The sequence below is a fragment of the Barbus barbus genome (assembly GCF_936440315.1).
Source record: "Barbus barbus genome assembly, chromosome: 35".
Taxonomy (NCBI): domain Eukaryota; kingdom Metazoa; phylum Chordata; class Actinopteri; order Cypriniformes; family Cyprinidae; genus Barbus; species Barbus barbus.
Genome location: NC_136763.1, coordinates 9,420,885 through 9,442,610, shown reverse-complemented (window position 1 = coordinate 9,442,610; position 21,726 = coordinate 9,420,885). Strand labels below are relative to the sequence as shown.

The following is a 21,726-nucleotide window of genomic DNA, read 5'->3' as shown; positions in this document are numbered from 1 at the left end:
AAGTAGAGAGAGAGAGAGAGAGAGAGAGAGAGAGAGCGCGTGGAGAAGAGAAACTGAATCCAGCCAATATCCCAGTTAAATGCAGCAAAGTGGCAGGATGAAAAAGGAGTGGAGCTAAACTGACATGCCCTTTCTCTCGTTATCTGTGTGTGTGCGTCACTCTCATGCAGACTCAACAATGAGCTTGTAATACGAGTCGGGAATAAGAGGAAGCTTTACTGCAGCGTAATGGGCTGTGAGTACCGTTCTCTGCACACACACTCTACGAGCTCTATCGGATCATCTGAATGCTTTTACTTTAAAAGCTTCAAAAGAATCTATTATCAGCAGTCCAAGGAATCTATTACCAGATTGTTTGTGTAGATGTTGCTCTCAACATCACTTTAATCAAATGTGGATAAATTGTGTGGTCAAATGTAGCTCTAAAAAGACACAGATATTGAATAAAGGAAATCATGTTGTGATCGAATACAATGTGAACAGCCAGAGCCAAATACAAAAATAAAAAGTAACACTTTATTTCGTTAGTCCACTTTAGACATTCTACTAACAGTAAGTAACTTTTCAACTACAGGTCGACTAGCAGTATTAGTAGACTGTCTGCTTAATATCTTCTAATACGTTATTTTGATGGGTCCACAACATACAACATACTGCCTATGAAAAACTTTGCAAGTATGTCAACTTATTCTACTAAACCTAACCTAACGGTCTACTCTGAGAGTTAGTTGACATGTAGTTGCAAAGTTACTTATAGTTAGTAGAATGTCTAAAGTGGACTATCAAAATAAAGTGTAACCAATAAAAACAGAAATAAATAAATTCAAATAAAAGGTCATTGTTTAAAAATATTACAAGAAATACATACAATGTAAAAAAAAAAAAAAAAGTTGAGCCAACTTAAAATTTTAAGGCAACCAGCTTCAGCAGATTTTTTAGTTCTCTCAACTTATTTTTGTAGGAGATTCTCAACTTCTTGTTGTATAAACTTAAAACAACAAGTTGAGAAAACTAAAAAATATGCTGAAGTGTTTTTTTTTGACAGTGTTAGATTAAAAGTAATATATGACTTTTGAACAATCAGAAATATATCAGAAATAACTGGAGTAACATGTTGCATATGTGGCCCCAACAATATTTGTACCCTTAAGATACAGTTAAAAATATGAATGTCAGTGTATTACATGAAATTATCACAAAGAAATGATGTTGGAGCTTCTCTTTAACCTCACTTTTCTGAGCTGTTTTTGTATTTACTTTTAACAACTGATCCCAAGGTGATTTTTAGTATAAAGTCAGTTTTCCTCAAGTTCACACAGTTGTACTAGCATATGTATTACGACTTTTTTATTATTTCAAACTAAATAAATATAACCAGAGTTCTGTTAGAAATGTCCTGGCTCTTCCAAGCTTTATAACAGCAGAGAATGGCTGTTGAGATTTTGAAGTCCAATACATTCACAAAAAGTGCTCCACATGGCTCCAGGGGTGAATAAAGGCCTTCTGAAGCAAATCGATGCGTTTGTGTAAGAAAAATATCCATATTTAAAACTTTATAAACCGTAATCTCTAACTTTTGCTAACTGTCGTACATGCGTTCACAAAAAGGTGGCATCCAGCGGATGACATGTAAGTGTAACGCAAGCTCCGGTGACAATATTCTAATCTCATGAGAACCAAGTTTTGTTTACAGCAAAGGAAAACCAGTCTCCTCCAGCATTTGTCTTTACAAATCCTCATTTTGTACAAATTTGTGACCAGTGTTTTGATTTGTTCTCTCCTCTGTGCTACCGCTAGTTTATGCTACGCCTACATCATCTGCTAGAAGTCCACTCTAGACTTCAAAATCTCAACAGCCATTCACTGCCATTATAAAGTTTGGAAGAGCCAGGACTTTTTTTATATAATTCCAATTGTATCGTCTGAAAGAAGACAGAAGTTACATACAACTAGGATGGCTTGAGGGTGAGTAAATCATGGGGTGCGTTTCAGTTTTGGGTGAGCTATCCTTTTAACCATTAACATAAAGTCATCCAGAAAGTGTCCATTCTTCATTTAAAACCTCTTTTTGCTGGATGTTTTAAGCACTATAGCTTACTATCTTGATTTCAAATAAACGAAACAAGGTTTTATTTACACATTTTATATATTTCATACATTTTTAAATGTGATTTAAATATCCAAATACTTCTTGGGGCCGCTGAATATTAAGTTAAAGGCACAAAAAATAAACAAAGCACATATATTCCCATAGAGAGGGATCTTCAGGAAAAATTTAGAACTTTTGACCAATCTTTGATCGCCAAACTTTTGCCCTCTCAAATCCATTAGTGGCTGATTTGTAGTCTGAGATGGCTTGATCAATTTCTTCTTGTGTGTTCATGACAAAAGGCCCTGAAACAAACAAATAAATAAATCCTAAAAATATATATTTTTGGATAACGTAGAAATACAGAATGTTTGCAATATAATAAATATAAATATATCCATATACAATATTTAAATATTCAAATTAGCACTGTCAATTTAACATGATAATTCAGTGCAAATAACTATAAACACTACAAAATATCAAAATCTTGCCCCCTTATCTATATGTAAATCACATTTGACACAACAATGTGATGTATTTTCTCAGCAAATATTTATATATGCAATACATTTATTTTGACAAATGAATAGTCATGTAATCATACCCCTAATTCATAAATACTTGTTAAAAGAAAAAAGTAAAATATTACCTATACCATTACTTACCATGCTGAACCACAGGTTCATTAATGCGTTCACCAGCAATTAACACAAAATGAGACTCTTCAGCTGCCTACAAATAATAATGAAGATAATAAAGAGACTGAATTTACAGTAAATCTGAATCATACAAAAACTACCAGAGTAGCTCCATAGGAATAGTAGGAGGGGAAAAAACCTTGTTTTCCACTCTGACGCATTCACCATCTTCCAAAACCACTGTGTGGTGTGGCTCAATTGTTCGCAGATCATCGTCTGGGCCTGTGGGAAATTCAAATCGCCAGAATTTCACAATCCTATACAAATTATGTTATAAATGTAAACATACAACATTGATCATTTTACATAACTAGACCTGACAAACAACCCAAGGCTGATTCAAGGTTGTTGAAGACCAGATACCCCACAAACCAGATTAAATGAGGGAAAATGTCAGCAAGAGATATGTTTTGTGAGGCAAAGATGGTCCCACATATTATTCCACCCACTTTTGGAATAATTTCCCAAAAAAGTCTGGTTCTCAATAGTTGCTCAATTTATAGTTACTCAATAGTTGCTCAATTTGTTGTTATTACAAAGAACAACAGCAATATATGATTCATTTAGAAACTCATTTGAAGAAACAAGTGGAATATTTACTGTTTACTAATGAATGTGTGTTTAATTTCCTACAACCTGGAAATGATCAAAATCAACCTGATAAATCAACATATCAAACATCTCATTTCTCAACGTGAGAGTTTAGAGTTGCCATTGGCTCAAGATCATAGGAATAGTCTAAATGTCTGTCAGATGTCCAAGAGAGAGGAAGTGAAAAATAATCAAAGCACCTGCTCGTATGTCAAGGACAGAAAGCTGCTGGTGGATTTGCCTGCAGGAAGACAAAGTTTCTTTTTATTCAGTCTTCATTTGAACTCACCAGTGCGTAAAGAACCTGCGAGGGTGTAGATGAAGGCTGTCCAACCTGAGAAAGGAATACTACCATTAAAACATTAGAACCATAGTTATAAAATAATAATAATTGTAGGGTTAATGCAGCTAAATTGGGTCTCATTTGAGTGACTCATTTTACATGAATTGCCCCTTTATGTACGATGGAAGCAAAAGTCTGAGACCACCCTTAAAACATGACATTTAAACTCCCATTTACACCTGTAATAAAACTGGAAGATGTAAGATTTAGATTTTTTTGGTATTTTGTGTAAGGTATGATGTTTCACAATCATGCATTTAATGAGGAAAATAAAGACACAATTTGTTTGCCTTAACTAGGAAAAACTCCACATAAACCATGTTTATAATGTTTGTAATTAACGTTGGGATTAGTGGAAAATAATAATAATTATCAGCAAGACATCTGATAATCATTTTTTACCTTTAGGAATAGGTTGCACATGCTGTGCACCTTCCTTCAGCACAAAGTCGAGATACATGGTTGGAGTTCTCGTGTAAATCTTTGACTGAAAACAGAAAAGGCATGTAAGTACCACAACATATCTTGAAAAAATTATGGTTAACAGCGGAAGACTACTGTGACAACAAGATTTTATGTTCTTTATTCATAACATATCCATTTTTACTAGATTTTGTTATTGGTACGAGACTAAAAGCAAGAGTAATTGCTCAATATTGTTTAAATTATGAGCTCAAACAGATGTAAAAACATTGTGTGTGAGTTCCAGTGCATATCTGGTTCCTGTAAGCCCGAGTATTTGGCTGACCCACATTTAACTTTACTGCTGCATCCACCCCTCTGCCCTAGAGAAACCCTCCATAACCACATTTTACATTTAAAACATTTTACAAAAACCACTTCCAAGGAAGCCTGCTCTTAATTTCCTGTTGTCTGAGAGAGGGGGCAGAGGATGCCCTTGCAGCAGCAATTAGCCTGATGGACTCCAGTATCGGATTGTAAATCGGACGTTCTGATTGGATGGAACATTTACAAAAAAGTCGGCCGTCTGGATCAAACTTTTGATTATAGTTGCTCACCATGACTCTAGGATCTTGTATTTTGTATTTCCCGTAAATCATAAATGGGAAAGAGACAGACAGAAGTGTGGGTAATAGTTGTAATGTGTTCATAAATGGATGCACAAATGAACATGTTTGCGAAAATACAGACGATAAACAGATGCAAGTGTCAGGCAAACGGAGGCGTACTGACTACTCTTTTTTTTCACTCAGTGGTTTGGTTCAAAGAGTTTAAAATAATTATGAGGAGCATGTTTTCAATTATCTGATAAACATGAAATCATCCATACTTCATATTAATGTTTTAGTATATCTGAAAACTACTAAGAGACCTTTTAAATCCAATAAACTTTTTAAATCATTTTTGAAGGTTTTGGCATGCTTATTGATAGTGAAAAAAGGGATATGAATAGAAACTATGAGGAAAAGAAGGAGAAACTCTGCTCTGCTTTGCTCTGTGAAGCACTTGTGCTAACTACTTTAGGCTAGAAATGACCTTACTCCAAGGCTTCCACATGTTTTAAACAAAGAATTTCCATTACTTGTAGACCTTTTCAAGGACGTAAACAATAACAAAGTTATTAACTATTTTCTGCAATTCTCCAGCTGTGGTCCTTGGAGAGTTTTTAGCCACTCAAATTCTCCTCCTCACCGTGCATTAGGACGATATAGACACACGTCCTCTTCCAGGCAGTTTCGTAACATTTTATGTTGATTGGAAATTCTTAATTATTGCCCTGATGGTGGAAATGGGAATTTTCGCTGCTCTAGCTCTTTTCTTAAAGCCACTTCACTAATTTGCGAAGCTCAATTATCTTTTGCTGCACATCAGAAATATATTCTTTGTTTTTTTCTCATTGTGATGGATGATTAAGGGCATTTGGATGATTAAGGGCTTTGTTTTCCCTCCTATTTATATTTCTGTGAAACAGGAAGCCATGGCTGGATAATTTCATGTTCATAATCACCCTGGAGTGCTCAAAATTGTGAATATGAATGGGAATATACTTCAGAGATATTTTACTCATACAAATTTCTAGGGGTACCAATATTTGTGTTCAACGTGTATTTAAGAAAAAACATTTATTTCATAATGATATTTTCCCCCATTTTCAATTGTTTTAGTTCAATGAAAGGTTAGATTTTTGTGATAAAAAAAAAGATATTAATAATGCAGGTTTGTTTTCAGAGCCTTCTTTGATCATATTTACCGAGGGTGCCAATAATTCTGACCACGACTGTATATTCCCAGATATTTCCCATGAAAATTAAAACAAAATACAAAACTTCTCTCATATCAGTAGCTTGTGCTATAACCCCCTACCTTTACTTCAAGAGCTTCCCCTGAGATGACGTTCACAGTGACTCCATTTTTGCTGGGTTTGGGAATCTCTTTGCTCTTCAGCTCCTGGTACTGAGGCTCTACCATCTTATCTGTACTTTTCAAGTTCACCCAAAGCTGAAGGCCATGAATACGTCCGTCAGACACAGGCATCTCAGCATGAATTACCCCACGACCTGCCGTCATCCACTAACATAACAGAAAACAAAGAACAAGAAGTGAGAACAAATTCTAAAGTTTAATTCCATTCTATTACTAATGGTAGACCTATCTGGTAGTAATTACCAATAAACAGACTAACCAATTGGTTCAGGGGCTTTGCGCACTGGTTAATGTCATCTTCATGTGGAGCATGAGAGATCTTTATGATCTTTTATTTCAACGTAAAAATGAACCACTCCAGTTTTACAACAACAGCTTAATATGCCTAATGAGGCACTTTTCTTTCACCTCTTCCTTTTTCGCTCTCTCTTAGTGGAAATTTCCATTCGTTCTGAGGTTTAGCAGCCCCTCTCAGGGAGCCACTGGGCACTAGGTGGTTTGAGTTATGGAGTGAAACATTCAGCAGCTTTTTCCTTCTATGCGCTACTGGTATTATCAGGGAGTCCCTGAGTGTTTGATGGTGAGGCAGTAGCCCCGGTAGCTGGAGGTTAGGTGCGAGCTGTAGTTAAAATAGTGAGGCCTACAGACATATTAAAGGCCCATTAAAACATTCCCTCACTGACCCGGGAGAAATTGAGACAGCTTTATGACACAGAAAAACACAGGAAGTGCCCTACGGGTGTAAAAGCTCTTAGTCCATTTGATGAGTGTGTGTATGCGTTGATATAACATCCTATTAAATGTAAATACATTTTATTATAGCTTAATTTTAAATTTGCAACCATTTTTACAGTTAGTATATAAAACAATAAAATGTTATCTTTCTATCTATAATAGACTTGCGTAAGTGTACATATTTCTGATGTGTTACTTTTGGCTCACTTTTTTAAGTAAAAGGTGCGGTCCCACTTTATATTAGGTGGCTTTAACTACTATGTATTTACATTTAAATTAATCATTTGATACAATGCACTTATTGTGTACATGTTTTTTACATTGCACTTATATTTAAAAAAATACCTGCATGTAATTACATCTGTAATTAATTTCTGTAATTACATTTATAATTACAATGTTGACCAATCCCTTACACCAGTGGTTTTCAAATCTGTCCTGCAAGCACCCCTGTCCTGCACATTTTGTATGTCTCCCTTATCAGACACACCTGATTCAACACATCAGCTTGTTAGTAGAGACTGCAAGACCTGAATTGGGTGTGTCTGACAAGGGAGACATACAAAATGTGCAGGACAGGGGTGCTTGCAGGACAGGTTTGAAAACCACTGCCTTACACCTTAGCCCACCCTTAATCCTACCCATGCCACCAAACCTGTCCCAAACCTTACCTGTATCACCTCAATAGCAGCAAAAGTGTTTTGCAATACAATATGTAAACAATAAGTACATTGTACTTATTTTTTATCTAAGTACATAGAAGTTAAGGCCACCTAATATAAAGTGGGACCAAAAGTCATTTTAATATGATATTAGACATGTAGTCTTTAACGTAACAGTTCTTCTCCAATGGCAAAATTTCACATGAAAAAAAGTTCAGTGTTGATTAAATTACTACAAGGTGCTCTACCTGAAGATCCCCAGGTTCTAACTTCCCGCTGTGACCACAGGAGTCTTCATGGGCTGTTACTCCACTCAACAAGTATGTTACCTGTGCAAAAAGCAAAACATATTTAACCACATACAGCATAATGAAAGAACATGTGAAGCCATTTGAAACACAGGGATGAGATGTAAGATTGTAGTTTTTTGATTGAAAACGAAGCCATTTCTTGGGGAAAGATTCACACAAAAGACAGTATGTTTGAGGGATTTTGGTAAAGCCCTGATGGACTATAAAGCTAAATGTCATAAGCAGATACATCCTAGTCTGTGAGATGGAAAATAAAAAGTGTTAGCGGGTGATGATCTAATGAACTTTTGATCAGTAAATAATTCTGATACAAATACGAATACACATATTTCTTGAATGTCTAGTAAAAGTCTTTTACGCACCATAAAAAACAGTCCTTCCAGGCCAAGACAGAGCTAGAGGCTAGAGGCTAGATGCTAATGTGTCTTAATCAAAATTTGCATACATTAAATAAACATCTTTCCAGTTAACAAAATCTGCCCGCAGCCGTTTACCATTTGTCCACTGACAAAGCAAAAATGAATGTACATGGTCAGCTGAGGTGGTCCGACATACAGCATGGATGGATTGCATGCCTTCTCCCACACAGACTACGCTGCTCTCAACAGGATACGGGAGGCAGGGTAAGAGGTCAACATCTGACCCCTCAGAGGCTTGCTTGACCCGTGGCCGCAGGCAGCCTGTGATCTGCAAGCACAGCTGTGATCTGACGGTCAAGTGACTGTTTCAGAGCAAACACACCTGCATGTTTCAGACAACATAAAGGTCCAATTCAACTAATAATGCTCATAGTATGAAAATTAAACCTCTAGAATTTACAACGAGAGCCGAAACTTGACGAGCAGACTGGACATTTATCCTTCACAGCCTTGTTTTAATTTGCATCTACCTTGACTAAAGTCCATTGTATATTATTTGTCTGTGTTACATACTGTATGCCTTCAGAACAAATGACCACTCTAGAGGGAATAAATATTTAGCCACAATTTGACTTTAGAGTGCTCTCATAATGAGTCACTTTCCAGCAAATCTCTAGTTTAAATACAAATATTACAAGAAAAATCCATTCATGAAAGAAGGTGACAGACAGTCAGACTCATTCTCTACAGTGAATGAGATGAGAGTATATCTGTGCAGATGGCAATAGATGACACCAAACTGTTTAAGGAAACAAGTCTAAATGATTTCCACAGCCGCACAGACCCACTTTCCATAGGAACAGTTTATGCCAGACACATTGCCAAACTGTGAGTAAACAAATGAGTACATCAGATGTTGTAAATAAATAAAGAGACAAGAAGGCTGAGTGAGTTGGTCAGCTTTTCTTTAGTCAAGTTACAGAAAATATTCTGAGGACCGGTTCTGGCCAAAATACTGACATTTTAAAGGAAGCGTTTTTAATGATCACATCATCTCATACACTCTCACAATTTAGTGAACAGTTTTTGAGTACTTAAACTGCCAAAAACGATGGGAGTGGTTTACTGGACAATCTTTATATGCTCAGTAGCTTTATTAAAATGGCCTTTTTTCTGTTTGGACATGACATATTGAAGGACTCCTTAAAAAAAAAAGACATTGAGAAAGAAAACCCCATAGGCTTCAGTTACATCACAGCAACAAACCAGAATTTGCAACTTTCTTGGTTACATTTGTTTGTGGGGAAGGGGCATTATCATTCTAGAGTGCATCAGATTGGATATGTTAGTACAGGATGAGTCATCAATATTTCTTATCAGTTTTTTTTTGTTTTTGTTTTTTTTCAGAAAAAGACTGGGTAACACTTTATAATACTGATCCTTCGTTAATGAATAACTACACAGGAACAAGTGACTAATTCACTATTAACATTGTAACTACTATTACCTAACAAGACACTCTGATTAATGATTTAGTTAAGTAATAGTGCTCAGTTGAAACTGGTAGTTCACTAGCTAATCAATAACTACTGTATACAGGTTCATAATTAATGTGAATTATGCATAACGTATAATTAATTCTAAAATGAAGATCATGGCAACCCACTATTAATGACTCAAGTACAATCAAATTCTTCTTAAGGAACTACTAACTACTTGGATCAGTATTCTAAAGTGAAGATCACGGTAGCCCACTAGTAATGGTTTAAGTGTTACAAAATCTAGCAAAATTAATTATTAACCGAAACCTTACAAAAACCTCAAAAGTTTACAATGACTTCAGTAATTCCTAAGCAGTTTTCATGGTCTTCACTTTAGAATACTGATCCAAATAATTAGAAATTCCTTCTGAAGAATTTGGTAATACTTGAGTCATCACTAGTGGGTTACCATGACCTTTACTGTAGAATTAATTATACATTATGTATTATTCATATTAATTATGAACCTGTATACAGTAGTTCTTAGAGAGGTATGAAAAAATAATATGTGCTGATTAGCTAATAGTGAACTACCACATTCGACTAAGCACTATTACTTACTAATTCATTAATCAGAGTTTCTTGTTAGTTACTAGAGTGCTAATATTGCGTTACTCATGTGTTCTTGTGTAGTTATTCATTAATGATGGAACAGTATTCTAAAGTGTTACCAAAGACTGCACATTTTAAATGTGTATGCTATGTGCTAAAAGTGTATTTTGTCAATGTTTTGTATATTAACATACAGTACAGGCGACCTCAAGACGACTGTAGTGCTAAAAACCTGTGAGCCCTCTAGTGGTCAAAGACGTCTCTAATATATCATTGCAATGGGTCCACCTTCTCCTATTTGAACACTTTTTATAGTGTATTTTTAATTCAGTGAATGTTAACGATTCTCAGTGTCATCATTTAGTTGAAAAACAATGTAATCATTCAGATACATGTCACTTTTCTCAGGTGTTTTGGACTAATCACTGCAGGGTTCTATAGTTAATAACAGATTTATGTTTGTTTTCAGAAAATGTTTAGGTATTTCATAGAATTAAACAACTACGCATTTAAGTGCACCAAATTCATTCGTAAAACAACAATACAAGTGCTGAAATTAGAAGACATCTATGTGTCAGATATGCGCCTCCTGGCGGAAGACACGTTTTTTTCTGTTTAGAACCAACAGGAAGTAGAAAGCTAGTAACATTACACCGCCATTCACTTCAATTCATTTCACCTGACTGCAAGAATTCATGGATTTAACAAGTGTCGCCCTTTCCATTACTGTAATAATTCATAGTTGACTCTTGACTGCTGGAAAATAACGTTTACCGTTTCAAATCCACGATGAGGATGATCAGGAAAACCCGCTGGTTTGGCAATACAGAATTCATCCAGCATCAAGAAAGGGTCGAGATTCTTCAGCTGTAATAAAACAGTGCGTTTCATGCAAATGTGTCATCGTGCATTTCAAAATAAACAAAAAACGAGTTTCGTGCGTAATACTAAAAACAGCAATGAAATCTTACTTCCTTCCGTCCAATACTCCGGCGAACTCGAGCCCCGACGCCTTCAGACTGCTCCACACTCAAAACGACTTTAGTAACTCTTCTAATCATGATAACACCTTGATATCTCCTTATAATCCCACTATTTAGCTTTAGTTCTCAGTTTGTGAGCTCTCAAATGCACCGGAAGTCAAAAACGAAACAGATGCACATTTATTTAGACACAACTCAGCACTGCAGTGTTATTCGCTCTTACAGTAAATATGTGACAGGTGTGTTTTGGGTTTGCCATGGCTTCCTACACAGATCACAGTCCCACTAGATTCGGATTATTTAAAGGCGCAGTGCAAGTCACAGTGACAATGCAATATTTTGAGCCACAAAGAGTGACGATGCGTTTAAATATTACTGTTAGTTTAAATAATCCCCAAAATAAAAGTTAGGTCATTTATTTATTTGTCAGCTTCATATACAGTGCAGCATCTTAAATGTAATTTCACAGCTGTTCTCAGCATTTCCCCCTGTAAATGATTCTCTTGTGCTGTCAGTTTGAACCTGAGACTGCTGATCTGGTTCCCTTTCTCTCTTTGCAGGTGTTAGTTACAACCACATGAGGCCGTGCATATGTGATATGTACTCTTCAGTGCGGGTCTTTTCCATCCTTTCTGATGTACTCTCATCCAATCCACCATGTTGAGCTATGATGTCTTTGAAAATGCGTATACTCGCAGCTTGACCCCCAGCAAGGTTCACTGCATGAGGCCCAACCTGTGGATATTTCATATATTTATTACCTGTACTGGTGGTATTGTTATCTGCAGCCTAAATCATAGTTAGCATGCAGGTGTTATCTAGAAATGACTCAGTGATGACTAATAGTTGATGACTCACTCGCATGTTTTCACCTCATACCACTCATCATAATACATAACAAGAACATAACAGCACCTGAAGTGCTGCATATTGTCCCATCAGGTAGAGGGGGCATCCTGCTGTCCACTGCAGTGATTCTGTTATGCATGGCCAGCCCTCCAGAACCTGTCAAGCAGGAAATGCTTAACTTTTGTAGGCCTACAGTTGTGCACATGAATAATAATAATTAAAAAAAACTTTTCAGCATTTTAAAAAACTACTGTATCGTATTTGATATACATTTCTTAAGCTTCTAAATGATCAAAAATGTATTGAAAAACCAGCTGTACACAATCTACTACATGCCTTCTGTCATCTAATTGATAGTTCATACTTTTTTAGCAAATTAAAGGCCTTTAGGTTGTGGTATGAATTCTTTATATTGTTAGTAATATTTCAAGATGAGCACTTACTGGACTGAATCAACTTAGGTTTACTTAATTACCCATACATGATTTTTTTTTTTAATGATACAATGTGACTATCAAATATGAAACATCAGGCTTTTAAAGACCAATTGTTTGTATATCATGTAATACATTTCATTAAATGAAAACTATGAAATTATGAAACTAAGGATTTATGAGCCACAAATGCCTGATGTATACTCAACAAAAAGGGTTAAAAATCTGGTCTACGTTACCATGTATATAGTGTAATAATGTATTTATATTTGTTATGTTGAACCCCCGTTTTAAAGTTTTTGGTTAAGTACAAACTTGAAATGTCCACTTGCTCACTTGAATGGGGAATTTTGTCATGACGTCAGAGAGTAAAGGGTCCTGGGTGGCATCCAGTTTGCAGCCTGTTGCCAGCCAAATCTTTTCTCCACCCCATTGTTCGCCACTGCACAAGGAAACCCTCCAACGCTGTGATTGATAACACCATTTAGCTTCAGCCACCTTGGGGTAAAGACATTTTAAATAATAAAATATTAATTAAATTTAATTAAGAAATACAGTAACTTGGTTTGCACTGCTGTAGACTCTTTGAACTTAGATATTCTTTGCACTTTGTGCTCAGCTGTAAATGACTCATGACACATAGCATACCACTTGAGCATAGCTGCCTCACAATATACCCAAACTTTCCTGATGCACCTGGCAATGAGCTCTGATCAGGAGCTGGCCACTCTGAATGAAAGGCTGAAGTTGTGTGTAGGCCTCAGGGGTCACTGCTCCTCCTTTCCTGGCTTGTTTGATCATCGCTAGCCTCTTGTGAAAACTTCTTTCATTATAGAACTGCCTTAAGTAGGCCAGGCCATCCATCTTGATCCCATGCTCAACGTGGGAATAGCGTCCAATCAGACTCTCTATATCCCCAACGTCAAACTGCTTAAGCTGAGAGAAAGAGTAAAGTTTGTTATTTTAAAATAATTAATTAATTAAGTAAAGGTACTGATTTTTTGCTTCTTCAAACTTGAAGAAAGAGGGGTGGCGGGATTAATTTGGTGGTTCATATATCTGACATAATTTCTACAATGGGCAACATCACCTAGAGCACCTTTTAATAAACATTCCATGTCCATTAATTTATTTGGCAGGTAGCAGGTTGTTCATCTCAAAATAAACCCCTTCAGGGTGATACACGACCCCTAAACTTTGGTAGGGATTATTTGGCAGTTGTGATCAGTTGATTTTACATTTTCCTTTATGTAGTTATGTTTACACTCAATTTACCTGTAAGTGTTTACGCAAGACCCAAGTCACATGACATGCACTCTGCTTCAGTGCAATTGAGATAATATGGGCGCTGGTCAGACCTCCACCAACCACCATCACTCTCTGACCCATCTGACACACAGGAGGAGAACCTGAGAAAAAGTGCATATTCATCATCTCACATTATTCAAATATAGTATGTATTTAGTTCTTTTTTGCTTTATATCTGACTGATCAGGAATTTATAACATTTAAAAACTCACCTGAGGAGGATTCACCCATCTTTTCATGTGTACAAAAGTAATGCATGAGCTGCACTGTGTGTTGAAGACTTTCCTCCGGGTAACTCTCCTGGATTGCCCGCACCCAGCATGGGATGTTTGCCATCTGTGCCCTGGAAGGTCCAGTCGCCATGATAACTGTTTTTGCCTCTATATTTTCCCCAGTGTGTAGCGTCACCTTGAAAAACTTAACCTTGCTCTCATCCTCAGTTACGACTGGGATGATTCTGTCCACTGTGTTTCTGATTAAGACACTGTCCAGGTCATATTTGCGTACCTAGGTGGAAGTCCTTTGCAATGTAATCCATAATTTATTATTATTTCATAGTGCATTTATAATTCAACACATACAGTGCACAGCATAAACGAGTACACCCCCTCTGAATAAATATAAAATATAATTCATTAATATTATTCATGGCAAGATGGTCAAATTAAAATGTATAAAACATATACTTCATAAAAACAACAAAATATATTCCGATATTTTCTGTAAGATACGTAAATTAGCCAATTTTGTTTAAATTAAGGATTGCAGAAATGAGTACACCCTTAATTCAGCAAATGTATAATATTCTAGTACTTATGTCCTCCAGAAGTTTAGCCTACTGCTCCGACACTTCTTGGCACTGAGTGTATAAATTCATGACAAATTTTCACATCTGTCCTGTTTAACTCCTGGAGGACGACCTTCTTAAATGCTCTCACGTCACGTCTCGTTCGACCCGTTACACACTAGTCCATTGTTTTTGAATGCCAATGCTACTTCTGCTATATTTTCACACTCAAAACAATCATTTGGTATTCCTCTTGCACCATTATCAGTAAAGAGTAATTGCTGAATTTAAGTTTTAGAGGGGTTGTACTCATTTATGCTGTGCACTGTAGAGTTTAGTATTAAAACACATTGCACTTAGCATTCTAAATGAGACGTTTGATCATGTTATAGCTGAAACTCAATTTCCCATAATGCTCTGAGCATCATGCAGCAGTTTTTCTTAACCCTTAAACAGGCAACGTGCACCACAGGATACATATTATTTAGTCTCTTGTTGGAGGCACGAGGAATAGTTTTTCATCCAAAACTAGGGGTGTGCGATATGACCATTTTTGATCGTGGACGATAAAAATGTCTCCACGATCTGCTTTTGAAGAAATATCGTAGTATGGTGCTACAGCACACATTACAGTTCTCGCGCCGCCGTCTCTATGTACTGTACAACACGATATACAGCAGTAGAGTTACTCTGACAGGACACTGCACTTATTCGCGATCGCAAAAGTACATTATTTGCACACAAGCCTTGCTGGTTAAATGTTTCATTCGCGCGCTGGTCTGACGTGCGCTTTTTCTGAGCGCATACACCTGAAGCACGCGCACTAAAAAGCCTGTTTTAGCGCCGGATTATTCAACTAAGTTATCTTTTGTACTAATACTGTCAAAACACACAAGGTTTACATATAGACTCGGTTGGTTTTGTCTAAAATGAAAGTAAATAGTTAAGAGAGAAACTGATGCGTGCCTGTATATTAGATGTGTGCAGCTCTTAAAGGGACAGGACACTAAACGTGCTGTCGACTGTCATTAAAGGGATAGTTCACCCTAAAATGTAATTTCTGTTATTATTTACTCACTCACATGTTGTTCCAAACCTCTATTAATTTCTTGTGCTGAACCCAAAATAAGATATTTTGAAGAATGAGGGTAACCAAACAGTTGCTGGTCCACATTGACTTTGATAGGAAAGAAAAATATTCAGAAACATTCAGAAAATGTAGAGAGTAGGCATATATTAATCTTACTTTTTCAACATTGTCTTGAGTAGAAATCGCATTTTGGGGCCAGGGGCCCTTAGGGAAGAGCCTTATAGGCCCCTCCTGGAGTCTGGGCCCTCTGTACACAGTCCCCTTTCCATTTATTTTGAGTTAAAAAAAAAAAAAATGTGCAAATGTTAATATTTGCATGTAAAACTGATAATATTACATTTAGTTGACTACATCTTTGCATTTTTAACTAGATTTTATTGCAGGATTTCACAGCTCATTTTATGGTATAACAGGGGTGTCCAACCCTGCTCCTGGAGGGCCACCATCCTGCAGCTTTTAGCTCCCTGATCAAAAAAAAAAAAAAAAAAAAAAAAAAAAAGTATTCAAGATTGTATAAAAAATTATGTTGTTACATAAATTACATTATATGATTGTTTAGGGATGGAGCCATGCAGGAAAGTGGACCTGCAATGTGTGGAATTGCCCACACCTGAGGATGAAAATGAGATTTTAAAATACAAGAAATGTCTATTCCTCAATTTTAGGACTCTTAGACATGTCATACATACAGCAAATTTTGAAAATGAATGTTACATGTTTGCATCAAATAAATCATAGAATTATTGATGGCTGTTCTGAACACTAATAGGGCAACGTATCCTGGAAGATACAACTCATAAAATCCAAAATATATCAGATATTACAAAAATTAATTTAAATATGTTTTACTTAAGTCCAGGTTATATAAAAAGTGACATGAAATTATTTTTTTGCAGATCATTTTCCACTCTTGCCTGTTTTAGGGTTAATGTCAGTAGTGCTGTTAAAGCAACTGTAGTTTTGTGTATTTGTGCGACTTTAGAGCCCCCTACAGTTATGGAATTAGCTGCTTATGCATTTGTTGCTGCCGTAAAGCAATCCGTCCTTTCGCCAAATTTCATACCCGCTTACCATTCTTGGCCATACAAGAACAGCTGTTAGTGAGGGAGCGTGAGAAGAAGCCTTATTAGAAGTCAGTGTACCATCAAAATGTCTTCCAGTTTGATTGATTATACTTCAAGGTACATTCAGTTGCTTTAAAACCAAGCATTTGACAGTGGGTTTAATTAATTATTGTTAGTCAGGCATTCTGTTGCATGAAGCTCAGACCTGCTCCTGGAAGAAGTCTATACTGAGCTGTGTTCCTGGAAGACTGAAATACAGGTTTTTCTGTAGGCCGTTTGTTGTGCTAAGAAGCTTTTTGTCCTTTTTTCCCAGGCGATTGTCGTTAAAAAATGCATTCTCGTCCTGAATATAAATTTTCTCAGGTAAACAGTGCAGCTCATCCTCCCGAGTTTGCTCCAGCACAAAGTCCTGCAAGGCCTTCTGAGATTGCACACAGATGCACAAACTATTAGTCCTTTTGATAGACAACATCATTAATCAAGTTTCCATCCAGATTTTGCGCTTTGTTATCGACAAAGAAAATATGCGTTAAGAAAACCTGCGAAATTTGCTGTCTACAGCCTGTTTCCATCCAACTGGCCTTTTACCGATAAAATGGTGTGCATGATGATGTCATCCCTAAAAAAAAAGAGTTGTCGCATAGTTTTGGTGTATTGCAAAAAAAAAATTGCCCTTGAGCTGTTTACATAATTTCTCCTATTGCGTAAATTATGGGCTAGGCTAGTAACAAAACAGCCTATTATTAAATTGTATAGGCCTACATAAAATTATTTTTATTAACAAGTGTTTTTTGTTTGTTCTTTGTTATAGACTAGATAGGCCATGGTTGATAATCAAGCAATGATCATAAACAGGTGCAGTTGTATTATTATTATTCTGATTAATGTTATAAATATGTTAATTTCGGTTATTTATTTCTCCGTTAAGCCATTTAACCGTTAACCGACAAGATTATGTTAAATTACAATTAAATTAAATTTAAATTGATAGGTGGCTTTGACCCATTAAAAATACCTAAATTTGTTTTCCAGGGATTCATTTCATACACGCAAAGTAGCATAAACAACATGAGCATGAGGATTCACATGCACCTCACGCAACTGCAGTAGAAAAACATAAGCTATTATATATCAAAGAAACAGACCCATATGCAAAATATATATTTTTCAAAATAATTAATGAATTAACAAAACGGAAAAATTAGTTATGTATAGTTATGTAAATGAAAAACGAAGTCGAGATCGATATGAAGCTTGAGTCTTAGACCTTTTTAATGATGTACTTATAGTTTATAAAGTTAATTGCATTCATTTACATTAAAACTAGCAGTAACTCTGAACTAATGTAAACAAAGAACGCTGTGCGCTGACGTCCTCTCACAGGTTAAGAGATTTTAAACAAGCACTGTTAATATACATTTAGTTAACCAAATGAAACAATACACATTTTAATGCTATAAAAGTGTGCACATTGAGAGAAATAAACAGCAGATGTTCATATTAACAAGTTCTACAACTTGAGAAAACGCTGCTAATACACATATACATTTGTTAATTAAATGAAAAATGCATGTTTTAAAGCTAGTGAATAAAAGGAAACGATCCACCCGCATGGCGCATGCTTCTGCTCACTGGATCAGCTGTGATCTGCGTCTCGGGCCGATGACGTCACTTCCAGGAAAGCATGCCCAGGCCTGTTGGACACGCCCCTCATCCCTTGACTCCACCCCCAAGTCAAAACAGTGCCATAAAGCGAGACGCGCAGAAACGTGAAGCGCAAAGTGAAAACCGGTATCGCAAGCTCAAACTTGACTGAAACGCAAAATAAAAGCAGCGTTGCGAATAAATTAGTAGATATGGCCATGGAAAATATGTATTGCATAATCATTGCTTTTGCTCGGTTTCATTTATATTTTGCAATTCATTATTTTTGGTTGCAAAACTTTTTTTTTTCTCGCAATACTTTCATTTTCGTTTGCAAAACTTTATTCTCTTTACAATGCTTCTTCAATTCTCATGCAAATATATATGGCATTAAATTGACTCCACAGCAAATACTTTAAATTTAACGGTAGAAAGAACTCAGAACAAAACAAGAATAACTTCATGTAACAAAATGTGCTTGGCATAATATCACGGGGGTATGGTGGTCAAGCTGAAAGGCACGGACTACAGGCTATTTAAACTGAAAAAATAAATAAATAAATAATAATAATAATGTAAACGTAGGCTAGCCTACTAACATCAAATTAAGATAAGTATGTTTGAGAGGTAACTCGTCTTTTTCTTACCATAATTTTAGATACAATTTAATAATATGAATATGATTTAATGCGCTTTTGAACTACAGGGAAACAGCCCCAGAAAGCACATGTACGTCTGCAAGATGCCTGTTAAAGATCTCTTGATCTGGAAAGCATCTGCTGTCTACAAACGTCTGGCAGACGTCTTTCAGATGTCAGTTTTACATACATTCTAAATCATAAACATCTTAAAGACATCTAATAGATGTCTATTTGACATGTAAAAGGAAATGTCCTATAGACATATTGCAGATGAGCAAACACCCTAAAAAAATACATCTTGCAGATGAAAATGCAGACATCAAATAGACATCTCCGAGATGTACGTGTGCCATCAGGGGTGCTTTAACGTGAGCAACACCATGAACATGGACGCTGCCTAGTGCCTATAGGCTAATTCTGTCACGTGACTCCACATTTATTTGCGTTAAAGCCCCTTTTCTCAACAAAAATTGTTTCCGAACAAAATTTTGTGACGTTTGAAGTATCGATATGGAATTTATGCGCTACAGTTAAACGGAAAAAGATTTTGTCGACACACAAGAAATTTAATCGATAGGCCTAATTGGCATTTCCATCAGCTATATCGTAAATATTTTAAAGCGCTAAATATTTTTTCGCAAAAAAAACCTTGGATGGAAACCTGGTTATTGTAATGTTTATTTCTTGGTTTGCATTATTGTTTGTACATTGTTCGCGTCTGACCATCTGTTCATCTGTTGTATTTTCTTACAACAAAGTACTAACATTTTTGATCCTTTAAATCAGGGATTCCCAAACATTTTTTGTCAGCTGAAGCCCTTTGACCTAAAATATTTACTTCAAGTTTTCTTTTGAAGTTTTCCTTTTTCCTTGAAGATTTTAAGTTAACATTTCAATAGTTGAATAACATGCTGTTCACTGTTCTCTGATGTTAGTTAATTGTCATAATAGTCAAATTATGTTTATATAAACAAACTAAATATTTGAGCATTTTAGTAAATGTTTCATTTGAATTGTTTTTCATTTAAATTATTTATTTCGTTTATTTTCCCATTCTTATCAAATTATTTAGCTTCTCATAAACTTACGAACCCTCAGTTTGGAAATCATGCTTGAACGTTTTTGAAGAGTAGAGTATTTCAAAAGCACACTCAAGATCCAGATATCAACACATGCTCTCCGGTGCTAAATTACCTTGTTAAATGGATCGGTGTGAACCAGCGTGTGTGATCTAAGGTGAGGGATGTTCAGGGCGGTAAACTGACTTTCCCACAGTGATGTCCATTTTCCATAAGAATCCACCACTTTGAAATGCAGCGGAGGACTTGGCAGATGTTTAGCTTCATTCTCTGTGTCAAACACTGGCCCTGTTGGAAAGAAGATCTAAATCAGTCTGTGATTAAAGCATACTTGCATGGGAAAATAAACCATAACCAATCTGTTGTCCTTTTCACCAACTTGACTCACTGATGGCTTGCCTCTTTTTGTTTTTGTAGCGTGTACTTTTAGCTTTAGTTTTGCTCAGCTGAATTCCCTGAAGGATGTCAGCGCTAGATTGGCAGAGAGGTTTTTCAGGGTTTGAGAGCAGAGTAGCCAGGGTTAAAGCATGAGGACCTCCTCCAATTATTAAAACATCCAACATCCCTAAAGAGAGAGAGAGATGGAGGGAAGAGCTAATGAAAGCAAGCAAGAGAAAATAGCAAAGAAGAACTAATTTTTGCATGTCACCTCTAGTTGAATGATCTTACTGTTACTTAAGTTACAAAAATAGAATAATCTTGTACTTGCTTATGAGGTCTGTTTCCTCAAGATGAAGAGCAGTTGGTTGACAAAGTGACCTGTTGGACAAACAGTTTTTGGTTTGGGAATAGTGTGGCACGTGTTACGCTGCCCACTCTGAGTCTATAGATACTTTGGCTCATGATTGGCTGTCTGACTGAGTGTCGGTCTCAGAATAGCTCTGTCCTAAAGCAGAGAGGCTTAATTTTAGCTCACACTCATCATGTTATCTAGACAAGAAAGAACTTTAAATACTGAGCATTTTGGTATCTCCAAAATATAAAAATACTATTTAACAAAAAATATTGTTGGGTTGGATATTCTGGAATGTCAATACACATTTATTAGTATTACAAGAACTCTGAAGGATATTTGATGCTACATGTTTGTTGTTTGCTATATGACTAGAAATCAGAGTTGTTATTATTAATTACTAGCAAACATTAAATAAATGGTTCAGAACAATGCCAGATATGGACATATTTGTTTGTCTTGTATAGATGTGGTCTGTTGTAGGAGCTACATGATTGATTCAGGGAGGAACCTCTAGTTTGATGTGCCAAAATGCTCGAGTGAGTATGTTTGTATGAGTGTCAGCCGCAAAAATTTGGCTCTTATGGTTTTTCTGAAGGTTTCGAGGATGTTTATGAACATTTTACATTGTGGTTTGAATCAGAGCACCATGTAGTTTCTCTGGTATAATTTTGCCAATCGTGTATGCATTGGTTGGTGTGTGTGCTGGTGGAATGGCATCTGGTGACTTGTTGGCAGGAAACCACAGTATCAAAATATCATATGTATGAACCATGTTAGCAAAGCTGTCTATGTAACATGAAATGTTTCTTTCAAAAATAGTATTGCTCTCCAGTGCGCTGCCA

General features: G+C 36.2%; 2 protein-coding genes across 5 annotated transcripts; both read right to left on the bottom strand.

Annotated features, from left to right (window-relative positions):
- Positions 1–357: 357 nt before the first annotated feature.
- Positions 358–11,565, bottom strand: LOC306854721 (pirin-like). Of its 2 annotated transcripts, none has more exons than XM_079392959.1 (9): positions 11,241–11,565; positions 11,044–11,136; positions 7,755–7,835; positions 6,050–6,256; positions 4,127–4,211; positions 3,671–3,715; positions 2,930–3,012; positions 2,758–2,824; positions 358–2,394 (listed from the first exon to the last, which is right to left on the bottom strand). In XM_079392959.1, the coding sequence occupies exons 1-9, from the start codon at positions 11,328–11,330 to the stop codon at positions 2,276–2,278; spliced, it is 870 nt and encodes a 289-aa protein (XP_079249085.1). In that variant the 5' UTR covers positions 11,331–11,565; the 3' UTR covers positions 358–2,275. The 2 variants fall into 2 exon arrangements, with proteins under 2 accessions (XP_079249085.1, XP_079249086.1); XM_079392960.1 differs by lacking the exon at positions 3,671–3,715 and adding an exon at positions 3,582–3,622 and having other exon boundaries at positions 11,241–11,536.
- LOC306854720 (uncharacterized protein) lies at positions 11,418–20,942 on the bottom strand. Of its 3 annotated transcripts, XM_079392958.1 has the most exons (10): positions 20,858–20,942; positions 20,537–20,713; positions 20,264–20,436; positions 16,990–17,205; positions 14,056–14,350; positions 13,811–13,944; positions 13,232–13,471; positions 12,872–13,033; positions 12,168–12,257; positions 11,661–11,987 (listed from the first exon to the last, which is right to left on the bottom strand). In XM_079392958.1, the coding sequence occupies exons 2-10, from the start codon at positions 20,709–20,711 to the stop codon at positions 11,820–11,822; spliced, it is 1,653 nt and encodes a 550-aa protein (XP_079249084.1). In that variant the 5' UTR covers positions 20,712–20,713; positions 20,858–20,942; the 3' UTR covers positions 11,661–11,819. The 3 variants fall into 3 exon arrangements, with proteins under 3 accessions (XP_079249082.1, XP_079249084.1, XP_079249083.1); XM_079392956.1 differs by lacking the exon at positions 16,990–17,205 and having other exon boundaries at positions 11,418–11,987; XM_079392957.1 differs by lacking the exon at positions 16,990–17,205 and having other exon boundaries at positions 20,854–20,938.
- Positions 20,943–21,726: the final 784 nt, after the last annotated feature.

Coding starts and splice junctions, on each gene's coding strand:
- LOC306854720 (XM_079392958.1), bottom strand. CDS start 20,711: ATGTTGGATGTTTTAATAATTGGAGGAGGTCCTCATGCTTTAACCCTG. Junction 13,034..13,231: donor TGATCAGAGCTCATTGCCAG/GTGCATCAGGAA, acceptor CTTTACCCCAAG/GTGGCTGAAGCTAAATGGTG. Junction 12,258..12,871: donor TGACAAAATTCCCCATTCAA/GTGAGCAAGTGG, acceptor CCTGCTTGACAG/GTTCTGGAGGGCTGGCCATG.
- LOC306854721 (XM_079392959.1), bottom strand. CDS start 11,330: ATGATTAGAAGAGTTACTAAAGTCGTTTTGAGTGTGGAGCAGTCTGAA. Junction 7,836..11,043: donor CTCATCGTGGATTTGAAACG/GTAAACGTTATT, acceptor CTTTTTGCACAG/GTAACATACTTGTTGAGTGG. Junction 2,825..2,929: donor GCGTCAGAGTGGAAAACAAG/GTTTTTTCCCCT, acceptor TATTATTTGTAG/GCAGCTGAAGAGTCTCATTT.